This window comes from Panthera onca, chromosome D4, assembly GCF_046562875.1.
Source record: "Panthera onca isolate mPanOnc1 chromosome D4, mPanOnc1 haplotype 2, whole genome shotgun sequence".
NCBI lineage: Eukaryota > Metazoa > Chordata > Mammalia > Carnivora > Felidae > Panthera > Panthera onca.
Window position 1 is genome coordinate 89,516,509 of NC_138351.1, and position 23,252 is coordinate 89,539,760.

Here is a 23,252-nt window from a genome sequence, read left to right on the forward strand (position 1 = left end):
GCTCCCCGGCCCCTCCAGCAGCCGGGCTGCTCCCCAGCACCTGCTCACCCTGGGCTGCAGCCGTCTGTTTCACGGCCACGTTCGCTTCAAGCCGCGGGGCCGACAGGGCAGGGATGCGGTGTTGCCCAGCGCCCAGGCAGGCCCCGGCCCACAGCAGATGTCCTGCGAAACTCTGCTGAAGGCTGCGACCAGGTGGAGCTCCAGGGGACCGGCCAGGTTGCACACGGGTCCGTGGCACGTAATTACTGAACCGCAAACTTGGGTGGGTGGGGAAGGGAGAGCTAAAGCCCACGCTCCCCTATGTGCCTGTCTTCATCTGCCTTCCAGTGAAGGAAGGAAACACCCCCTCCCTCCCTCCCGCCCACCCTCTGGGCAGCCCCCCAGGGTGACCTTCCAGCCCTCTCGAAGCGCCCCCGCCCCCATCAAATCCCCACAGGTAGGAATGTAGAAAAACAGCCTGGTGCTTGGTTCTGAGGGCAAAGGCATTGGGGTCCCAGCGGGTTGATATCAGGTTGAGGGCCGCTCATCTTGGCCAGTTCTTATGGGGAGGGGGAGGGGTAGAGTGATAGTATGTTGGGCATTGGGAGGATTCAATGAAAGATGGTTTCGAGCGTCTGGTGGTGCCTCAGTCTCCCCCATTTGCCCAGCGAGTCTTGGCAGTGCCCAGAGTCACCAGCAGGGGGCAGCCGCCCCCACTTGAGACAGCAGTCTCGGGGCTGAAGGGCTAACGGCCACCCAACCCCTCCTGGTCCACCCTCCCCCCTGCAGGCCTGATGCCAGGGGGCCCTAGGATCCCGGAGTCCCTGGGAACGGTGGGACACGCCCCACGGCAGCCCAGAAAAGAGAGATCCTCACCGGCCAGGCCCAGAGGATTCAGGACCTGCCCCAGCCTCCCGCGGGAAAGAGGATAGGGTGGGGTGGGGCTCCGCCGCCCCAGGAAGGCAGGAGGCTGGGCGCAGCAGCCAAAGGGACTGAGGACCTCCCAGGCCTTCAGGAACACAGGGCTGGGGGTGGGGGAGCTCCCGGAAACTGGCCCCGGGGTAGGAGTCCCCACGGGCAGCCGCACCCCGGCCTGGGGGAAGGGTTGGCATATGGCTGTCCAGCCTTTGTCTGGTCCTTGGGGGAGAGGCCGGATCCTCAGGCACCAGGGAAGTGAAATTTCGAGGCCAGAGGCGGCTGGCCTCGGACCTGACTCAGAAAGACCAGACACTCCCTCCGTCTCCTGAAAAGGCTGCTGGGGGTGCCGCCGGCCCCTGCCCTGTGCCCCCATAACGCTGGGTGTCTGGACGGGCGAAGCGGAGGGTCTGCCGGGGTGCCGGGCCAACTGCTGAGCACGGGAAGTCAAGACACTTGGCCCAGGAGCCAAAGTCCGGGCGGGCAGGATTTGGGGGTGTCGAGTCGCCCCCCCCCCCACATCAGCAGAGGTGAACTGAGGGGTGAGGACAGCGTGAAGGGGACGTACAACCCCCCCCCCCCAACACGTGAGCAGGCCGGCCACGTGCGGGCAGGTGGGCGTCGGGGGGGGGGGGGGGGGGAGATGCAGGGTGGGGCTGGGCTTGGGGACCACGGGGGGCGCGGGGATGGGTGGGGGCGGGGGGCCGGGGTGGGGAGCGCCCAGCTAGCGGTCCTCGCGGACCGGCCGGATCTTCATCTCGGAGAACTTGAGCGAGTACTGCCAGCCGGTCCAGGAGGACCACTCGATGCCGTCGGCGTAGGAGGCGTGCGCGCCCCGCAGGTACTGCCCGTTCAGGTTGGACGTGTGGCAGTTGCGGTACCACCAGGCGCCGCGGTAGAAGGCCGCGCAGTTGTTCTCTGAGTGGTCACCGTCGCGGTCCTTGGTGGTGAACCTCATGCCGCTGTGCTTCAGGAGGGAGTCCCCTGCGCAGGCGCAGACACAGACGCACGCCGCTGCGTCCTCAGGGCGCCTCCCCTGGACGTGCGCGGTGGCCCACGTGTGCCCCCGCTGTGCGGCTCGCGTGCGCCCACGGTGCCGCCCTGGGGGTCCCCGGGCTGTCCCTGGCTCCTGGCCGTCTCTGTCCCTTCTCCCAGCTTCTTCACGCGCTCCCTCTCCTTGCCCTCCTGCCTCCGCCTCAGAAGAGAAACCCAGCCCAGAGAGGTGCAGCCACCACACTTTAGAGGCCCAGCGGAACACAAGCCCCGGGTGTCCTGCTGCCTGGCTCGAGGCTCCCTTTGCCCGTCTGCCAAATGGGTGAGCAGTTCGGGCCCCGGTGCTCTGCGTTGCCGGGATGGGGGCCAGGTGGGACTTGAAGGTGGAGGCCAGAAGCACCGGGCCTGGGGCTTCTTTGACCTCCTGAGTGGGGAGACTGGTGGGCGTCCCCCCCACACCTGCCCTCCCCTTTCCCCGCCGCCGCCCCGGGGTCCCACCTGCAGTGCCCGAGTAGTCGGCCACGGTGAGCGGGTAGCCGTCTTCCTCCGGGTCCACGGAGAACAAGCCCACGCCAAAGCTCCCGTAGCGGGCGTAGGCCGTGCCGTTCTCGAAGTCTTCGAGGTCCACGTGGAGCTCGTAGGCGGCCTGCGTGGTCAGAGCGTGGATCCTCCTGAGCCCTGGAGTCGGGGAGAGAAGGGCAGACGTGGGGGGAGGGGCTCACAAGGTGACCCCCGCGGGAGGGAACTGGGGCGACTCGAGAGCCGAGGGCACGTGGCTTGGGCCAGCCTGTGTCTGGCAACAAACCGAGGACCGACCATTTCTCGTGTTTGGTTTTCTCTGTCGGGCTTTAAGTCGGGCTCTGCTTTCCAAACGTTTGAGTGGAAGGTCAGTAGAAAGACTGTAGGTTTCAGAAGGAACCCGGAAAATCTGGGTTGGGGGTGGCGACGCCCCTCGTCCTCTCTCCCACTCAGGGCTCCGGCCGGAAAGGATCTGGGACTCGTATATATCTCCCTGAACCTGGCCTCTGAGACTTTGCACGTGCTGTTCCCTCTGCCTGGGACACTTGTCCCTACTCCCCCACGTTATGCTCTGCTCGTTTTCAGGCCGCACCCGGGGAAGGCTGCCTGGCCTCCTGTCTGGGTCGAGGACCTCTGCCAACCCAGCTGCTCCCCCCGTTGGTGTGTATCATTCTGTGCCCCCGTGGCCTGCCCCCCACCGTGGAAGCTCCATGAGAGCAACGGACTGTCCCGTTGACGCTGAATCCCGGCATGTGAGCGGGGCTCCGTCCACCATAGGTGCTCAATAAATGCTGCCTTAGCGGCTGAGCGGGAGAAGTGGGAGGGCTGAGTCTCCTGCTGTCTCCAGGGCCTGGCCCTGTACCTGCCCCCACACCCCCATCGTCCCGCGCCCTCCCTCCCTCCCACACACTCACATTCAAGGTGCTTCCCTGCCAGTTTGATTACCTCTTGATTACGAGGGCGTTTAATTAAAATTACAACTTATCAGCATCGAGTGACACTTCATCAGCCTCTCCCTCCTGAGCTCCAAACCCATCGGTGGGGCCGGGGTGTGCAAGCTAACGGGGCGAGAAGGCTGTGCGGACCCTCCCCCAGCGAGGCCGGAGGGAAGCCTGGGTCCCACGGTCTAGGTCGGGGGCACAGGAGAAGCCGCCGTGAAGTCGCAGGGGCCACGGCAGACCTCGCCCGCCCTACTCTCCCGGGACCTGGCCAGGACCGGGCTCTGAGAGCAGAAGGGTCTCGTCTCCCTGCCTCTCTCTGCTCTGCTCTGCTCCCCCGCCGGGCTGGAGTTTCAGAGCAAGCCGCTGTCCCTCTCTCGGGGCCCCGGCTGGTACACCTGCGGAGTGGGCCTCATGGGGCTGAGATGAAGGGCCAGGCGGGTTCCACAAGCTGTAAGGGCAGGGGCGACAACAGCCACCAGCTGGACGGCACTTACGAATGCCGGGCACCGTTCCGAGCACTTCTCGGGGGTTAATGAATCCAGCAGAATTAGAATGAGTCCAATTTAATTAAAGAATCCCTGTACAGCTCTTAGAACAGCGCCTGGCCCGCTGCACACGTTACCCGGGTGTCTGCTGCTCCTGCTGTCATGATCAACGAGGCAGGGGCTTCATTATCCCTATTTTACAGGTGAGAAAAATGAGGCACAGAGAGGTTAAGGTGCGGGCCCAGGTCACCCAGCTGGTAAGTGGCAGAGCTAGGAGTTGAACCCAGGCAGACTGGCCCAGACGCCTTGCCCTTACTCAGTTCTTGTCCGAGACCGATCATCGGCTCCAGGGACAGGGCAAGAGGGAGACCAGCCTGGCAGGGACGCTGGGGAATCCCTTTTCCCCATCACTGAGTGGTGGCTGGTGCCCAAAGGCCCACATTTGGCACATCATTCCTCTGGGCTAAGCTGGACGGGCCATCCCAGCGCCCGCGAGGGGCCCCTGGGCAGGGTGCCCCGGAGGAGGGGCCGGGTGGGGGCTGCGGGGTTCCTCTGCCGTCTCCACCCCCTTGCTCTCCCTCTCTCTTCACTTTCTGTGTTTCTGCAGCCCCTGCAGAAATTCTGACCTGCCAGGACACTCCCGCCCCCCTGCCCCTCCCCCGCCACCTCGCTGGGCCCCTGGATGGTGAGCTGAGATCGGGGCCCCCATCGCCATCAAAGCTGGAGGAAGAGGCGGCTGGGGGGTTAAAAGAGAGAGGAAGGGGCGCCTGGGGGGCCCAGCCGGTTGAGCGTCCGACTTCGGCTCAGGTCACGATCTCACGGTTTGTGAGTTCGAGCCCCGCGTCGGGCTCTGTGCTGACGGCTCAGAGCCTGGAGCCTGTTTCGGATTCTGTGTCTCCCTCTCTCTCTGACCCTCCCCTGTTCGTGCTCTGTCTCTCTCTGTCTCAAAAATAAATAAACGTTAAAAAAAAATTAAAGACAAAAAAAAGAGGAAAAATACTCAGACCTCCAACCCTCCTATCGTCACCCCGAACAAACTCCCAGATGGGTTACGGATCCGCACCTAATACAAACACTAAAGAAAAAAAATTTTTTTTGTTAAGATAGGAGACATTTTTAGAAAACCGGGAGGGGAAAGCAGGGCCTCAAGCCCAGAGGATAGGAAGGAAAAAACTGGCAAGAATTGGCTACATAAAAATTTAAAACATCTAGGAAATCAGCAATAATTTAACAACAGCAACAAAAAAGCAGCCAAAAGACAAATGACTGGAAGTAAATATGTATCATGTATATCTGACAAAGAATCAATTACCTTAATATATAAAGAGCTCCCATAACTCAATAGAAGACAAAACCCTGGATGAAAGGGGACAGGGGAGTGTGGAAAAGCAGAGGGAGGGAACAGCCAGGGTGGTAGAGGGCTACGTTGACATTCTCCTCAGGGCTCCCTGTCTGCCAGGAGCTAATCAAGGCCCTGCTTAAATGCTTCCTCCCGAAGCTTCGGTGGCTGCTGATAGATTTCAATTAAGATGCCGTGAGTGGCAGGGTCACCAACGCTGCTCTAAGGGGGGTGGGTGGTGATATGGAAACAGCCCCCCCACCAGCTTCTCCCTGTCTTTACGCAACCACCTGGGGGAGGGGTGGGGCTGAGGGACCGGGGAAGGGTCTCCCACCTAGAAGCTTCTCTCCCCCGGCCCCTATCCTGCCCCTGCTCTCATTCACTCAGTTCAGGGTACACTTTAAAGCTCGTGAATCCTGCCCAGGCGTCCTCCGCCCCAACACACACACACACACACACACACACACACACACACCACTCTTTTCTGGACCTCGGTTTCCTCACCCATAAAAGGGGAGGACAGCAGTGCAGCTGTGAGGGTGGGTGTGAGGGGTCAAGGCTGAAGTGTATAAGGTGGGCTGGGCACTAAGTAGAGACCGTGGTGATGAAGTCCACACTGGCCTCTCCTGCAGCCGGCCCCTTCCTGGTAACAGGGACACAGGGCAGGGCAGGACAGAGAGGGTCCTGTCCTCATGCATCACAGGGTCATGGAGGCGGGAGACGGACATAAGGCAAATGACAGCGTAGATCACCAGCCGGGTGCCTCTGCGCACACAGCGAGCGGGCACGTGCCCGGTCCCACCTCTGGGACTGACCCTCTCCTTCCCCCAGAAGGTCCCCTGAAAGCAAGCCCTACAGGCCTGGGACCTTCCTGACGCCCACCTGGAGCCCGGCCACACGCCCCGTGCCTTTGTTCTCGCCTCCTCTCCCTCCTGCCCAGCTGCCCCAGCCCTGCTGGGGGGACGTTCCCAGATGTCCATGCCTGGGGAGGCCAGAGTGGGGCCGGTGTGCCCTGGGGTGTGGGAGGCCATTCAAACATGGCGTGTCTTTCCGGTGCCGTGTGTTTATTTTGTTTTTTAAAGTTTATGTCTTTAAGCCGCCTCTACACCCAACGTGGGGCTCAAACTCATGACCCCGCGATCAAGAGTCACACGCTCCTCCGACTAAGCCAGCCAGGCACCTCGGTTTTAATATATATTGAAAATATAAATGGGGGTGACTGCTAACGGGGGCACAGGGCTCTGAGCTTTCTGGGGTGGAGAAGACGTTCTGGAATTAGGAGAGCTGCACAACTCTGAATATATTAACCCCCCCTGGGGGTGCCTGGGTGGCTCAGTCGGTTGAGCGTCCGACTTCGGCTCAGGTCATGATCTCGCGGTTCGCGAGTTCGAGCCCCACGTCAGGATCTGTGCTGACAGCTCGGAGCCTGGAGCCCGCTTCCGATTCTGTGTCTCCCTCTCTCTCTGCCCTTATTTGCATTCTCTCTCTCTCTCTCTCAAAACAACAACAACAACAACAACAAACCCTGAACTGTGCACTTTAAAACAGTGAATTATATATACATAAAGCAGGGGCACCTGGGTGGCTCAGTCACTTGAGCGTCCAACTCGATTTCAGCTCAGGTCATGATCCCAGGGGCTGTGGGATCGAGCCCCGCATCGGGCTCCCCACTGAGCATGGAACCTGCTTGGGATTCTCTCTCTCCCCACTCAACTTCTCTCTCTCTCTCTCTCTTTCTCAAATAATAATAAAGAAAACCTCACCTCGAGTCCCAACTCCCTCCCAAATATATATAAGACCTCAGACCTGTGATTTTTTATGGCTGTTATGCTTCCGAATGACATTATGTAAGATACCCCAATTTTTAAATGCTGCGTGAATTTAAAGATAAATAGTAAGTATCTAAACATAATATGGATACGAGCTTTTTGAGCCCTCGCTCTGCTCCGCACAGACCGTGTGCCAAAGATGGGAAACGAGCGCCGTGCCCTGGGGCCTCAGGAACTGTGGCCTCTCTTTTGGGAGTCGTGGCCTTGGGGCCCCAAGCACACCTCGGGCGTTTGCAGACCCCCGAGGGCAGGGCAGTTTGGGGGTTGGTCTGGCCCTCCCCGTACCCGAAACCGAGCCCTGCCCCTGCCCCCAGCTCTCTGGATCCAGGATGGCCACCGGCCGTCCCGCCTGGAAACGCACACACCCCTCCAAGGGACCCCCCCCCCCCCCCCGTCTCACCGCGCCCCTTCTTCCTTTGGCCTCCTGCTCACTGACCGCAGACACGCTGAACGCACAGAACGCCTTTCCGGGCAACGCCTGGGAGCTGGCTCGGGTGTGTGGAGGCCCCTGGAGACCGTGACCTCCCGCCACCCGGGGAGGGCGCGTCCCCTCGGCAGGGAGGTGTCCCGGCCCTCACCTAGCCAGTGCTCCCCCGTGAGCTTGCCGAAGCCGTCCCGGTACGCTTCCCAGCCTCGGAAGAAGTTCACGGAGCCGTCCTCCCGGCGCTGAAACACCTGCAAAGGATGGAGAGCTGGGGCCAACAGCCCCCGGGCCCCCCCACGCCCACCCCGACGTGTCCCCGGCCCCAGGCACTCCCTCCACCTGCCTGCTTGCGGAGGGCAGGGGCCCGGCTCCCCGGTCCCTCCCCGCCCCCAGCACGGGACGCAGAGCAGAGCAGGGACTCGGGGGCCTTCGTGGTGGCACAAGGTGGGACAGACTAAATGCCCCCAGACCCCCAAAACGGCCCCTCAGGAAGGAATCCTGCTAGACCCGGGTGCCAAAACCCTGGCTTCCGGGCCCACCTCTGCTGCCTTGCTGGACGACCCTGGACTGGCCCCACCCCGGCCTGGGCCTCAGTTTCCCCACTGGTCAAATAAGAGGCGTGGGCAAGGGCCCTAGTATCTTTCCCCGGGGTCAAAAGGAAACTGAGCAAAAAATCCATTCTCGAGTTGGTAAAAACCGAGAACACCCACACACATGCCCGGAAGCCTCCAGAGCTCCGTGTCGCAAAATGATTCTGCCAGAGCCACGCATGCCCTCCCCCCGGGATAAGAAGCCCGGGGCCCGGGGATCAGTGGGGGCTTGGGGAACCAGAGCCCCAGCCGCTCCTGGGGGGTGGGGGGTGGGGCCAGCAGTCCGCAGCCCACGGGGGTGTGACTAGGGACGGGGGGACAGCAGTCCACGGCCCACGGGGGTGTGACTTGGGTACCGATGAGCAGCCGAGCTGCCTCTGTTCTCCATTTTAATAACCTTCTTGATTTGGGAGTCAGGAATCCCATCGGTTAAATTGCTTTCAAATAAGTACCACGCTGGTCCAGGCCAGAGAGCTGCCTTGAGTATTTCCAGGATCCGCTGACGATCCCGTTCCTGGCTGCCCCCTCCCGCCCCCCCCCCTTCCAACTCGTTCTGTGTAACAAGCCTTTTTCTTGCTTGTTTGCCGAGGCAGCACCCGCTCCCCCTCTGCCCCCCCCCCCCCCCCGCCTCCATCTGTACCGCGTGCGAGGTGTTAGAGATTTGGCTGCGGCACCAGCAGCCTGCCGGCCGGATTCATTACTAAGCAGCCTGATTTCGGTCGCCCGGAACCTCCCTGGCGCATCATCTGCCGTGAGCTTGGCCTCCTGCTCTGCCCCTGCCCGTGGGGACCCGTCAGTCACGGCGTTTGGGCAGCCGTGACGTCAGGGAGTGGCTTCGCTACCTCAAACCTGGCCCGGCCCCCGACAGGTGGAAATGCTCAGAAGGGACTGGCTGGGGAAGGAAATTCGATCAGGCTCGGAGAGATCTGAGAGGTGGTGGGCAGCGGGTATTGACGGGCCGGATTGGGACCCTGAGCACGCACCCTTTGAAAGGCTTAATCCTGGCAGAAGCTCAGACGCTCCCCTGAGAAGCCTCCAGAAGGCAGAAGGCAGGGGGGAGCCCGTTTCTGCGGGAGGAGGGAGGAGGGGGCTGGGGAGACAGGGGGCCGGGGGCGGGGGGCGGGATGGTGGGGACCTGGGCCCCGCCACCTAGAGCGCTGGCCATTACTGCACTTCTCTGAGCCTCAGTTTCCTTCTGTATAAGTGGAGGTCACAGCAGCACCTCCCCCATGGACCGTGGCGGTCCACGGAGAAGACGCTCGGGGCCTGGCACTCCGTCGGGGCTCGGTGCATGCCCGCTGCAGGAGAATGGCCGCATGGAGACCCAGGCCTGGCCGTCGGGCCTCCCTCTGCCCCTCTTCCGCAGCCCCTGCCCCAGGAATGCCCTGCTTTCCTTCCAGACTTGCCCCCTACGCATGTCCTTCCTGGGCCGTCCAGCAGCCCACCCCCACGCCTCCCTCATCCATTCAGATGTCCCACTGAGCATCTCCCTGAGGGCTGCGGGACACAGGGGACCCCCTCCCACGCAGGAAGCAGGACTGATCTTTTAAATATGAAATGTATCGTCAAATTGGTTTCCATACAACACCCGGTGCTCATCCCAACAGGTGCCCTCCTCCATGCCCCTCACCCACCCTTCCCTGAAGGTGGGTGATCAAAGAGCAGGGGGCAGGGCGCCCAAGATGAGCTGGTGTCGAGCGCCCGCCACAGCAGGTGCCGGGGTTGAGTCCTCACTGAGCACACGCTTATTTACCGAATCCTGTCCCCCGATCCCCTCGTCCCTCCAGCAGACAGAAGCCAGGCGGCCTTGAGCATGGAGTGGGCAGTCTGACCCACACCTCACACCCCAGCCCAAGGCCAGGCTGGACACCCAGGGGCCAATGTCCTACCACCCACGTCACTCTTATTTGCCACTGGCCAGAACTGTCTCCCTCCAGAGAGCCGACCTCCAAACCCTGTTCTCAGCCCCTCTTTCCCGGTGCCAGTAACAGGCTGGAGCGCTGCTGGGCTCGGCCCGGCTGCACCATCGGTGGGTGAGCACGGGCCGCCCTGCCCCCGGGGAAACCACACTGCCGTCAAACAAGGGTGGCAGACGTCCCCGACGGACGGTTTGGGTCTGCACCAGCTTAGAAGCCACAGCAATTGTGTGCCAGCGAGAACGCTTTAACCGCAGGCGTAATGAATCATGATCCTCGAAGGGCCCAGACACATCCGCGAGGAGGGTCTGCGGTTAAGACTTCATGACCACGACTGGGGCGCCTGGGTGGCTCGGTCGGTTAAGCGGGCAACTTCGGCTCAGGTCATGATCTCACGGTCCGTGAGTTCGAGCCCCGCATCGGGCTCTCTGCTGACGGCTCAGAGCCCGGAGCCTGTTTCGGATTCTGTGTCTCCCTCTCTCTCTCACCCTCCCCCGTTCATGCTCTGTCTCTCCCTGTCTCAAAAATAAATAAACGTTAAAAAAAAATTACAAAAAAAAAAAGACTTCACGGCCACGACCCCGGGAGGCGCGGTTTACGTGACGACGTGCACACCCACAGGCGTTTGTATCAGAAACCAAACCTTCCTGGAATGATACTTGCCCTTAGTAAGACGGCTGGGCGCTAATATTTTCTGTCCTGTCCTAATCTATTACACTCTGTTTGATTTAAAACGTAGTATTGATCACAAACCGTTCAATTGATCTCGCCACCGGCCGAGAGATCACGGCCCGCGGTCTGAGAAGCACGGCTCTGAACGTTGCCGGCCTCTGCCACGGGCTGTCCTTACTCGTTGGCTCAAAACACTGAGCGACGGCACCGGCCAGGATCTCAGACTCGGCCCACCGGCCTCGCCCTCAAGCCAACTACAGCGCCACGGGGCCCGCGAGTTCCAGGCGTGCGCCAGGCCAGACGGCTGGCTCTCCAGACTTCCCAGGAGTACGCTTTCTCAGACTCGGGGCCCCAGGCTGAGCCGCAAGCTGGACTTCAGGGACGCTGGGTGGACGGCTGTCACCGGGCAGGAGGCCTTCGAGTACAGAGCAAGGATCAGCCAGACGGGAAGACGCGAAGAGGGAGCGTGTAAAAGATGGACGTATCCGCTTCCGTCCCGTCTGTCCCGCCAGTAGGATGTGAATTGCCACCCGCTCCCCCGCAAAAGGGGAAAAAGGTAGGGAAACAGAGTAACCTCGAGGCTAAAATCTTCGGTGGCCCGGCTCCCGGGGGCGTCTCCCTTGAGTTGCGGCCGCAAAGTGACCGATGCTGGACGCTCGCCGTCGCAGGTGACACGGAGGCAGACAGACAGAGCGTGTTTTCTCGATGCGGATTCTCAGAAGCCAGTGCCTGCCGCCCGGCGTGTCTTGCAAGTGCCGCTTGGGGGGCTTTGCCAAGGGAGGGCTGGGCCCACACGGTCCCGCAGATGGTACCGGGCGGTTCCAAAGGAAGGAGCCGCTGCCCTTGGGGCGGGGGAGGCCGAGCGGAGTGGCCGACTGTCCCGCGTTTGTCTCCGCCGGGAGACAGATGGGCTCCTTTGTCCTGGGCGCCCGAGCCTGGCTCCGTGGTCCCCCCAGCACCGGCCCTGCCCTCGCGGACGGCCACAGCCGCCCCACCTCAGCCGGGGACGGGGGGCTTTGCGCTCCCATATGGCAGGGGAGAAGAAGGTGGTGAGCTGTGCAGAGGGGGGCTCCTCAAAGCGGAGGGGGTGCCCCAGGCCCGGGAGCCCACCCGGCGTGGCTAAGCTGGGCCAGCCCCAGGAAGCGCCCTGGGCTGGCATCCAGGAGACCAAGTTCCGCCGGGGTTCCAGCCGTGTGCCCACCTAAGTCTTGGCGTCTCTGTGCTGTGGAACGAAAGCCTCGCCGCCCCGGCCCCGCCTGCTGTGGCTGGGCTCACGGGCGGGCTCGGGCCCTCAGAGAGCTCACGGCCCCCGGAAAGGTGGACGCGTAAGTCAGCAGTCCCGGGGCACGGCAGCCCCTCACCTGGCACGCTCCTTCCATCCCTGTGCCTCAGTTTCCCCATCTGTAAAACGGGGGCCATTGCAGCCCCTACCCACAAAGATTCGGTGATGGTTGCATGTGCTGGTTGAGACACATCGGTCCATAATGGTAACAGTTGTTACACTTGCTGGGAGCTCAGAGGAGGCTGAGCCGTGGGCTGGGGTGGGTTCCAGGAGGGCTTCCCGGAGTAGGAGATGCTCAGCCGAACCCCACACTGAGCAGGGTCTTGGCAGGTGGTCAGAGAGACCCAGGGACGGGAGCTGGGTGGGTCCAAACCCTATGAGATGGGGCTGGGCTGTCTCTGCCACTTTAGAAGGGTCCCCAGGAGGCAGCACCTGGGATTTTCCCTAGACTCTGACGAAGCTGCCGCAGAAACCATTTTATAGGGGCGCCCGGGTGGCTCAGTCGGGTTAAGCATCGACTTCAGCTCGGGTCATGATCCCACGGCTCGCGAGTTCGAGCCCTGCATCAGGCTCGCTGTCAGCACAGAGCCCGCTTCAGATCCCCTGTCCCCCTCTCTCTCTGCCCCTCCCTCTCTCTCAAAAGGAAAATAAACGTTAAAAATTTTTTTAAAAAGAAAAAAACAAATCGGTGACAGGCAGGATCTTGTGGGTTGGGCGACTTCGGGGTCCTCCAGCCTCCCTGACCTGCTGAGCAGGTGATTCGGGGAGGGGCCGTGGCCGAGGTGGGTCCTTGTTTCTAAGAACAAAGACCTCGGACGCGCAATGCAGCCCTTCAGAGGCGGCCCCGGCGGGGGGGGGCGGGGGGAGGGGGCCTCTGCCGGCCTTCCGGGGAGGCAGTGGCTCCTTAAATCCTTTGCAGGCACCTCTGGGCAGTGCCCCCAGCGTGCTCCCTGGGCTTGCTGGCAAGGGCACAGGTACAGGAGGCCGGGCGGAGTTCGAATCTCGGCCGTGTGACCTCGGACAAGTCCTTTTCCGCGCCTCGGTTTCCCCCTCTGCAACCAGGCCCCACCAGCGGCCCCTGCAGGGTTGCGGCGAAGACGCAGTGCAGTGACCGCGTAAACTGGGCGCCCGTGCTGGGTGTGCCCGACGTCGCCTCCCTCTCCTTCCGAACCGGCTGCCGAGCCCAGAAGGAAGCGGGCCCACTCCTTGTTTTCGACTGGAAGTGGTATCCCCGGGCTCGGCGCCCTGCCATGCTTCCCGGGCTTGGCAGTCGGTGCCTGCCGGCTTCTGGCAAACGCTGCCGGGAGCTGCTGTTTATCAAACGCAAAGAAAGGTACCAAGACTGAGCCTTCACGTGTAGCACCCCGTTTTACGTCAAAAGTTTCAAAAACCCAAACTGCTCTGGAGGGAGGCAGGCTTTCTCCCGGCAGATGGCTCGAGGGGACGCGGGGCCAGCCACCACGCTCGGTTACTAGCGTGCGCGGCCCTAAGGACCCCGCAGGGCGGCGGGGAGCCGCGGCCGAGCCTGGCTGCGGCTTGGGGACGCGGTGGCCCGCGGATGTCTCAGCAGGTCCCCCAGCCACCACGGCCTGTCACGAGGACTAGTGAAGCCTCAGCCCAAGTGGGGAGGAGCCAGTGCCCCCCCCCCGGAGGGTCCCACACACCTGCTGTCCAGCCCCCTCCCCGCCCCGGCCGGGGGTCCCGGGCTGGGCCCCGCGCCTCGCATCCTGGCTCGAGCAAGAGCAACGCTGGAAGCTTTTCATCTCTCCCTGAGCCTGATCCCACTGCCGGGCTGGGCTCTGCGTCGTCCGTGGTGGCTCCTTTGATGTCTTCCGAGTGAGGGAAGGATTTTCCTCCCTGCCTGGGGAGCTCAGGTGGGGAGGGGAGAGTTTTCTCGCACAGCAAAGCCAATTAGCAGCATATCTGAGCCGCTGACCTCGCACGACGGGAAAGCGCCTGGCAGAGAGCGTGGTCACCGTGCAGAACGGGGTTTGGGCCGCTCAGCTTGCGGCGGTGGGAGCAGCCGGCCGCGCGGTGAATCCCAGTGGGAACGCAGAGCAGGATCGATCCCGCTGCGGGTTCCTGCGGTAGGAGAGGCTGAACTGGCCCCGATGTCGGTGACCCCCGGTTGGTAATTATGCAAAGGCGAGGGAGGGTTTGGCGATCGGGCCCAGGGACAGCACGGCCACGGGTAGATCCCGGTGGGGCAAGGCTGTGCCTCAGGGCAGAGAGGCAGGGACACCCCAAGCCCACCCCGCGTCCTGGGCATGGCCACCCCACTCCCCAGGCCCTGCAAAGCAGCCACACAAGACACAAGGGCTACGCTGGTGGCCGGACCAGAAAGGGGGCGCCCCAAGAGGGGATGTGACCCTCCCAGTCTCGCAAGACCAGGGGGGAGGTGAGCTGGAAGCAGCCAGCCTGGTCCCACGCATCAGCTTCCAAATGGGGACATCCGGCCCCGGTTTTGGTGACTCTTCCTCCCCTGTAAACACCGCGGACCGTAAGATCCTACAGGAGGGAGCACAGCTGCTCTGTTCACAGGGAACGAATCCTCGAGGCTCGGCACGGACCCCTGCTCACCCCGCTCCTCCCTCGCGGGGACAGGGCCTGCGAAGGACTCTGCCACTCTCCCCCCCGTGAACGGCGCTCTATTAGCCTCGTCTAGCAGACGAGAAAGTAAGGCTCAGTGAGGTGACGCGTCACCGCCACAGGTGCGAGCGGTCACTCGTGTGACCGGTGCGGAGGGAACACGGATGGTGGGCAGCCAGGCTGGGCCCCCTGCCCAGAGTCACGGGTCAGCAGGAAGTGGCCCCTCCCTCCCGCCTTCCCTCCTGCTTCTCAGGGGCAGGGGCGGGGGCAGGGCTGGGTGCACGGGTCAAGTTCAAGAGCAGCCGTGACAATCAGCATGACCTCATTTGCCCCTGGCCACTATGGGCTTTGATGAGCGTGGGGGGAAGGCTTGGGCTCATCAGTCAGGGCCAGTGGCCGCATCAGCCCAAAGGTGGCCTTGTGGCATGTGTCCACCTGCCTCTGTGGCCTCCTCGCCCCCACGAGCCACACGTGGCCTCTTTCCCACCTGGCAGTTCCTGCTTTCTGCAGTAACGATTCAGGGCGCACAGAACTCGCGTCCCCCCTTGCCGTGCCCGGGGCCCCAGGTCTCTGGGCCACTCCCCACCTGGGGAAATCCTGAGGGCGGCAGGAGCCCAATCTACCCTCGGGACAAAACCTCCCTCCTCTATCCCTGGCCACTCCGGCCCCAGAGGCCAGCAGAGCAGAGCGCCCGCGGACCCAGACCGAGCCCTGCCACCTCCGTGCCCAACACCGGGCACACCTTCGCTCTGCCTGGAACGCCGTTCTCACCTCATCCCCCAGCGCGTGGACCTCCCCGTCCAGAAGCCTCTCTTGGCCGCCCCCGGCTGGGTCAGGGGCTCTCCCCAACGCCCCCGGCCCCCACCCCTGCGGCCCTCACACAAGTCAGCTGCTGTGCCCAGCCCCCCACCGGGCCAGGAGCTCGCCGTTGAATCCTCTGGCCTGTGGTTGGTGCTCGGTGGTTGAATAAATGACAGTCACCGTGTGACAGTGAGCTCCACGGACCCGCATGAGGCTGGGTGGGTACCAGGCAGGGCAGCGGTGTATAATCCGTGAAGCGGCCCCTAGGCGGACGGGGCTGCCGAGCCCCACGCTTGCCGGGTCTGGTCTCTCCAGGAAGCAGGCTGTGGCTGCAGCCCCGGGTGCCCCGTCCGCCAAGGGAGAGCTCTCTGGTGTCCGCACGTGAGGCCTGGCAGCTTAGACACGGAGCCTAATGACGATGGATTGTACCGGGTTCAGAGAGACGGCCGCCGGCTCCTTCCCAAACAACAATTGAGTTTCCGAGAGATTCCGTGTGGCAGGGAGGTGATCCTGACAGATGCCCAGAGGTATCTGGGCAAAGATTGCTTTTGACGGAAGTCCAAATGGATATTAACGTTTATCGGGCTCACGAGCACTTCTCAGCCGAGAGCGGCCTTTCTTGCGGGGCCCCTGATCCAGGTGTCTGAGCAGGAGGGCTGGGGCGGGTGGCTGGCGTTGCTCATCGACTCCCCTGTAACGGCCCCTGCAGCCCGGGCCCTGGATGTCGCCCTCCTCCCGGCCCAAATCCTGATGGACTTTCCGGGACACTGGCGTCACGTCCACCGGAGAGGAAGCGCCTGTGCTGCCTCCTTGGTCCTTCATTAGGCCCGTCCTAACCCTTAACTCCGATTTCTGGGCACTGGCTGTCGCATTGATGCTGCTCTGCCTGCAGAGGGGGTTCCCAGAGGCCCGCGCCGTAACTCAGATGTTCCGAGTTAGGAAAACAAGAGAGCTTTTAGCCCCCAGACGCGGATCCGGGAGGCATAAGGGCTCTCCTCTGGAGCTTGAAGAGAGGTTTGTGGGTCTGTCTGTCCCCGGGTCTTTGGGGGACCCTCAGCTGCTCTCACACCGGCTCTGCCCTCTTGAACGCACTCGCCAGGCCCCCAGGCCCTCACTCGGGCCTCCCCTGTCGCCACCAGCTCAGGATAGCCGACCCCTTTCCAAACTGACCCCGTCCGGCCTGCCGCGCCTTCAGGTCCCTCCACGCATTTCCTGGAGAAGCTTCCCGCTCCCCTCTGCCTGGACATCAGCACAGCAGAGATGGCACCAAGCCTCTTGGTGAGAAACGGAGGCGTCCTGCCAGCCTCTCCCTGAGGCCCCAGGCGCCAAAGGCAGAGACCTGGGAGCCCATCTGGGGACCCCTGGAAAACGGCTGACCCCGTGCCCTGCTTCGGGTCCCCACGACTGTCCCCTGGACTGTGGTGGACGCCCTCTTGGCAAAGAGCTCGGTAAGAGGCGGGGTCATACATATCTCGGCCATCATTGGGTCGCCAGTGCCTTGCACACGGTCAACCTGCGTCCTTCCCCATCTTCTGAGATTTGGGGGGAGGCAGGGATGACTCCCACCATGGCAGCTAAAGGCTCCAGCCGCTGGCTTTCTCAGCCTCCCTCGCGGTGAGGGTCGTGGGCACGCGGCCCCGGCCCCACCGGTCAGAACAGCCGCTGGCTCGACGGCTGGGGAAGCAAAGAGGCAGGGACACACGGGATCTCCTTGAAAGGAACCGCGGGCTGCACCCCAGGCCCGGACCCGTCCTGGTGGGGGTGTCCGTGCCCAGGGCTCCGTGCCAGCAGCACTGGGGTAGGGCGGTTTCGACCAGGTCATGCCTGGCTAGCTCTGGGGGACTCCGTTCCTGGCCGCCTGGCCCTGAGCTGGTTTCTCTGGCCTCCCAGCCTCCCTCCGGTACATTCCTTTCCTGCTTAAATCAGCCATTTCCTGTTGCTTGCCGTTAAGACCTCTAAGTAAGGCTCGTGGGTATCCCCATTTTCCAGCTAAGGATGCCGAGGCTCAGAGAACTTAAGGACCTTCCCCAAGATCACACAGCAGGACCGAGAGCCACACCCGAGTCCGGCTGTGGATGCCGGAGTCCAAGTGCGTGACCGCCAAGCTCCCGACCTCTCCGGCAGAGGCTCAGTTACAGGCTTGTCGGCGGCATGAGGGAACCGCCTCCTGCTCTACACTCTCCCTGCCCCGCTCAAGGATGCACAGTCGGGTTATAGCTCCGGAGGCACAGTTCTTATGCCGTCTTTCCTCTCTCCAGCACCCTCAATGGCTCCCCGGCGCCCGGCCCAAACCCCACAGTCTGGGTTATTGGCCCCAGTCTCACCTCATCACATGCCCCGGCCCCCAGTTGACTCTGTTTCCTGGAGAGGCTGCGTGCCTCCTGAACCCCAGACCCTTGTCAGGTTGTTTCCTCTGCCTGGAAAGCCTTCTCTTTCCTTCCCACTTCCTGTTCTCGCCGGCCTCTTAAGGCTTATCAGCAAAGCCCCCTTTGCCAGGAAGCTCGCACAGAGCCTCCCCTACCTCTGCTTACCGTCACTTCTTGCCCCCAAATCCTCGCAGTTGCCAAGTTGTCTGGGACGACTGCGGCAGGGCCTTCCCCATCTCTGTGCTTCCCCAGCCCCCAGCACGCAGTTGGTGCTCAAAACCTGCCCATTTTTGAAATTAAATGTGAGGCCGAGAATCCTTAAAAAGTCGGCTTTACTGGCCCTGCTTTCATTGTCACTGGGCATCCCAACCACGGCCGACGTCGGGGGGGGCTGAGCAGCTTTCGGGGTGGATGCAGATGTCCAGGGACAGTGGTATAGGTTGTTCACTGCTCTAGGGCATCTGGCCAAGAAGCAAGGCTCACATCTACTCATCTTGCCAAGCCCAGGGTGCCAGTGTGCCAAAAGGAAAGGACATGCATTTTTAATTCATACAAAGTCACCCAATGGCCAGTGGCAGCCCTGTTGAAGCCCAGCCCCCAAGACAGAGCTGCAGGAGAGGGTTGGAAGGCCACTGATTTGAGTGGGAGAGAGATGGCAAGCTCACTTCCTATCCCAGCTCTAGAATGGGAGGGAGGGGGGGTCAGCAAACCACGGCCCCCCAGGACAACTCCTGCCTGCTGCCTGTTTTTACCTGACTTGTGAGCCAAGAATGGTTGGAACATGTTTAAATGGCTTTTAAGAAGCATAAGAAGAATATCTGAAAATATCTTGTGAATAATAGAGAGTACGCGAAAAATGTACGAAGTTCACGTTTCCGTGTCCACAAGTGTCACTGAGAGAGTCCAGCCAGGGGCCGCTCCGCCCCCTTCTCCCAGCTCCGGGGAGATTTCAGGGCCACCCATGGCCACCCCTCCCCGCCCTCCCTTGGCCGTGGGGACCTTTCATGGCTCCTACTTCCCACCCAGCCAGGAACCAGAAGGTGCAGGAAAGTCACGGAAGTCACGACAGCTCTTTGGCAGGAAGTCATCGGGGTCTCTGCTCTCTGCCGTGTGCCCCCCCCCTAAAAGGGGACACACACACATCACGTATCGGGTAACTCAGAAGACAGCATCTACACACGCCCTTGAACTCACATCGGCGACAGGCGCCCCGTTTCATCACAGAGCCCATCCCCGATTTGCCCGACACTCCCGGGGCAAGCACTGTGTTCCCAGAGGCTCGAGGATCGGGGAGCAGAAGGTGGCTCCACGGACAGGTGACGGGGTCTAACATCTGCTCCCGGCGGGGCCTCAGTTCATGGCCTCCACTTGCCCTGTACAGGTTTCTGGGGGTGTGGCGTTCCCGGGTGAGATTCGAGGCAGGTTTGTGGGGGCCAGAGGGCACACAGGCAGGCCTGGGCCAAGGGCAGAAGGCCGGGTGAGAGGCCGCTCAGAGTAGCCGGGATCGTGGGCACAGTCCCCTGGGTCACCCCGGCCTGCCTGGGCGTCTGCGGGGCCGAGAGGAAGCCGGCCGCGCAGCGCGGGAGACTCACCGTCCAGCCGCCGCCGTCTGTGCGCATGTCACAGTAGACCTGGAAGCCGGCAGGGTAGTGTGTGGGGAAGACTGAGTAAATGCCATCCTCCTGCTGTCCGCTTAGGAGCACGTCCAGGCAGTCGCGTGGCGGAGAGCCTGCGACAGGGAACGCAGTCAAGCCGGTGCCCTGGCACCTGTGTCCCTCCCCACCCCCCTCCGTCCCTGGGTCTCCCTGATTTGTCAGTCTACCCTGCGGGGTCATGTGGGCTCCAGGGCACCAGCCCTGGGGGCAGACCTTGGCTCTGCTACTCCCTGCGTGCCTTTGGGTGAGTGAGCACCCTCTCTGAGCCTTGCCTTCCTCATCTGGAAAATGGGCACAGTGGGCCGGGAGAGGGCTCAACAGAAGGGTGCAGGTCGGGCGCTCCGTGCCGCCTGGCTGCAGAGAGTCCTGAGCGAACAGGAACAGCGTTTCCTTATCAGAGGGGTGGGGGAGGGACCACGGGGGTACAAAGCTGGGCACCCCACTCACCGCTGGCGCAGCCCCGGGGCCGCAATCCCCTGGCAGGCGCCCTCTGAAGGTCAGCCTTGACGCGGGGCCGGCCCAGCCCCCGGTCCCTCTGCAGGGCGTCTAGTACGTCACTGACCGAGTTCACCAGGTGAGCCATGTGGCCTTGACTCTCGGAGAAAAGCTGTGGAGCACGGGGGGCCCCTGCCAGCACCCGCCGGCACGGGCCAGCCCCTCCTCGTGTGACGGCAGGTCCCCACCCTGCCCTGGCCCCCATCCGAGGAGGTCTCAGGATGGGGGCTCAGGTGGGAAGGGACAGAGGGGCTTCATCAGAGACCCGTGCCCCTGCTGCGCCCCAGGCCCTGTCCTATCCATTTCGGGGCCTCAGCCCCGGTGAGGTGACTGGAGGCAAAAGCCCAGGTGGGCACCTGGCACCAGGTTCAAATCCCAGCCCACCCATTTACCAGGTACACGTGGGTGGGTGACTTAACGAAGCCCTGAAGCGGGGCCGACAGCAGGGCACGCAGGACCTGGCCCACCTCGTTCCACGAATTCCTAAGGCACCTTTCAGGCTATGAGACACCCTCACCCGGTCTCTCCCGGTCCCCCCAGCAAGGCCCTGGAGGCAGGGGTGACGGTTCTGCAAACAGGAGGGGGCCCTGGGATACCCCACCCGCCCCGCCCAGCCCCCACGCAAACTCCACTTTCTTGGGTCACAGCTCCCATGTCCACCGCCTCACCTCACCCCCACAGCCTTGCCAGGAGGGAGGACTTGAGTTGCTGTCCCCTGGTTACAAATGGGGAAACTGAGGCCCGGGAGGAGCGGTCCCTGATGGAGAACGACCTCAGGCCGCTTCCCCGGGGTTGACGGGCAGGAAAGGCACATAGGGTGCCCGGGACGGGGGCAGGACGGTGGGGGCAGTGGTTGGGACCCAGGCTCTGGCGTCAGCCCTGGGTTTTGACCCGGACCTTCCATTCGCTGGGCAAGTGACCCGGTTTTCCGGGGTGGGTGTGTGGGGTGGCTCGCCAGAGCACGTGTTCGGGGCCCGAGTGCTCAGTCCCCGGTCTGTGTCACTCCCACCGCTGGCTAACAGCCACCCTCCCCGAAATCCGGGTCTGGAGGCCTGTGGCTCGGTCGGCGCAGCACGGACCCCCTCCCCCTGCCCGCCCTGGGGACCTCTGGGCTGTGCCTGCCGGCTGAAGGGTCTGCGGTCCGTCACCTCCCCACCCTGGCTTGGCTCTAGGAGGCTGCAGGACCACAGGGAGGGGGGAGGCGGGGTCGCGGGCACAGCCGGCCAGCAAGTGCACGTGGAGCCTGCCCGAACCTGTCACTTGCCAGATAATAGCTCGTTGGAGGAAGGAAAATAGAAACACACACCGCCAGCAGTTTACAAAATAGGATTCTCGTTTCGTCCAGAAGCAAGGGCTCCCGCAAAGCTTTTACGTTCCTTGCCAGCTTCTCCTCTGCAGAGAGGGCTGAGGCCTGGGGGAGAGGCGCGGAGCCGGGCAGGGGGGGACCCTGGGGCAAGGTGGCCGATCCCACCCTGGGCTTTTACTGTAGTGTCCTGTAGACAGGTCCCGCGGGTGGGGGTGGGGGTGGAGGGGAGCCCCGCGGCCCAGACGATGCAGACGGCCCCCGGGGCGCAGGGGACAGGGTGTGGGCACCAGAGATCACCAGGCTCATCGGTGAAGTCTCCAGGGTACTGCCCACCCTTCTGGGACCAGCGGACACGCTCGAGAAACTCAGGCGCAGCCCGCTCTTGCTGGCGGGCAGGGAAGACCTCAGTTTAAAGCAGCAAATGATTCAAGTTGAAAATGTACATATAAACATGCTCCGAATTAATAGGGAAAGTCAGTCCCTGCTCGCTGAGCTGCACGGATGCGTTAAAGGGGACGTGGCAGCTTTTAGGGGCAGTGATGTCAGAGTCGCTGCTTCGGGCACTTAGTCGTGTGACTGAGCCGAAACAAGGCCCTCTGCTTCTCTGAGCCTCAGTCTGCCCCTCCGTAGAATGGGCCCGCGATCTCCACTTCCTGGGGCCACTGTGCTACCAAGCGCTTATATTAACCAGCACTCCGTGGTTCCTGCCACTAGGATCCCAAAAAGGGATTTGCAACGGTGGCCCCCCGCTGACCGCGGCTTTAGTTTACAAATAATTTCCACCGTAGTAAGAAAAGAAACGCTGGTCTCTCATGGGCCAGATGCCAGCTGAGCCCGGCCCAGTCGGGAGCTCCCACAATCCTCCTGGGAACAGGCTACCGTCGCCCCCGTGTCACAGGTGAGGAGACTCACCCCGGGGAGGGCCACTGACCAGCCCAAGTCCCACAGCCGCTGCTTGGTGGAGCCTGGACTGGATCCCAGCACGGGCCGCGGCCTCACCCCTGCAGGCAGCACCACTCAGCCCTGCTGCTCCCAGGCCAGCGGGTGTCAGACGCTTGTGCACACGAGAGCCACCCTGATGCTTAACTGTTGGGACCCCGGGGTTTGTGATGAGGTTCAGAGAGGTGCCTTTTATATGTTTATTATTATTGTTGTTATTATTTTAATTTGAGAGCGAGAGGGCCAGCAGGGGAGAGGAGGTGGGGCAGAGGGGGAGAGAGAGAAAGAGAGAGAATCTCAAGCAGGCTCCATGCTTAGCAGGGAGCCCGACCCAGGGTTCCATCCCGTGACCTTGAGATCGCGGCCTGAGCTGAAATCAAGAATCAGAGGCTCAACCGACCGAGCCACCCAGGCGCCCCGGAGGGCTGCCTTTTAGCAAGCGGCTTTGACACTTGCGACAGAGGGTGCCCGAGGGCAGTGCTTGGGGAAACCCAGGTCTGGGCCAATCACCTGGGGGGTCTGGGACGCTTGGAGGAGGGGAGCCAGGAGCCCCAGCGACATGGGGTCTCTGAAGCTACCCTGAGTCTGTAGGAAATGAGTCAAATTACACATTCTTTTGAGAAGTGAACCTGTCAGGTGAGCCAAGGCACTCCCAGGCCCCCCTAAAGCTATCAGTCTTGCAGGAACAGCTCTAGGCCTCTGCATAGACCCCTTCCCCCCACCCCCATCCCCACCCCTGCCCTAAGGGCCTGGCTGGCCAGGGGCTCCATCATGTGGAGAGCAAGGTGGGGGGGGCAGATCACCCAGAAAACCTGGAGGTCTCTCCAGATTGATGAGACCCAGATTGATGGAGGGGGCGGCTGAACACCCTACCTCCCACCCCACCCTGGGAGGGGGAAGTGCCTTCTCATCAGTCACCCAAACAGGACGACAAGGGCTATAATTCCTCCAACTGCGGCCTTCAGAAGAGGGAAAAGACCTATTGCTCATGAGCTGCAGGGCGAGCAAATGCCTGGGCGTCCCGGGGGTCGGGAAGGGGCTGGGATCCGTGGCAGGGTGGGGCTCGCCTCCTAGAACCTAAGGACCTGAGACACAGGGGTGACGGGGTACAAAGCCGGAGGGTGGGCAGGGCATCAGGAGGCCAGATGCCGGGCCTGACTTGGCCACTGTACCCTGGACAAGTCACTGTCCCTTTCTGGGTCTTAGTTTTCTTTTCT

At 62.4% G+C, this 23,252-nt stretch overlaps 1 protein-coding gene across 2 annotated transcripts in view; it reads right to left on the minus strand.

The window, feature by feature from the left end:
- Window positions 1–415: 415 nt before the first annotated feature.
- FIBCD1 (fibrinogen C domain containing 1) overlaps window positions 416–23,252 on the minus strand; it is a 31,890-nt gene continuing 9,053 nt past the window's right edge. For both annotated transcript variants that reach the window (XM_078436355.2, XM_060608353.3), the window contains 5 exons: window positions 19,743–19,902; window positions 19,233–19,369; window positions 7,579–7,675; window positions 2,386–2,565; window positions 416–1,878 (listed from right to left, as the gene is read on the minus strand). In XM_078436355.2, coding sequence (XP_078292481.2) covers window positions 1,619–1,878; window positions 2,386–2,565; window positions 7,579–7,675; window positions 19,233–19,369; window positions 19,743–19,902 — 834 coding nt within the window. In that variant the 3' untranslated portion in view covers window positions 416–1,618. The remainder of the gene's footprint in view (window positions 1,879–2,385; window positions 2,566–7,578; window positions 7,676–19,232; window positions 19,370–19,742; window positions 19,903–23,252) is intronic.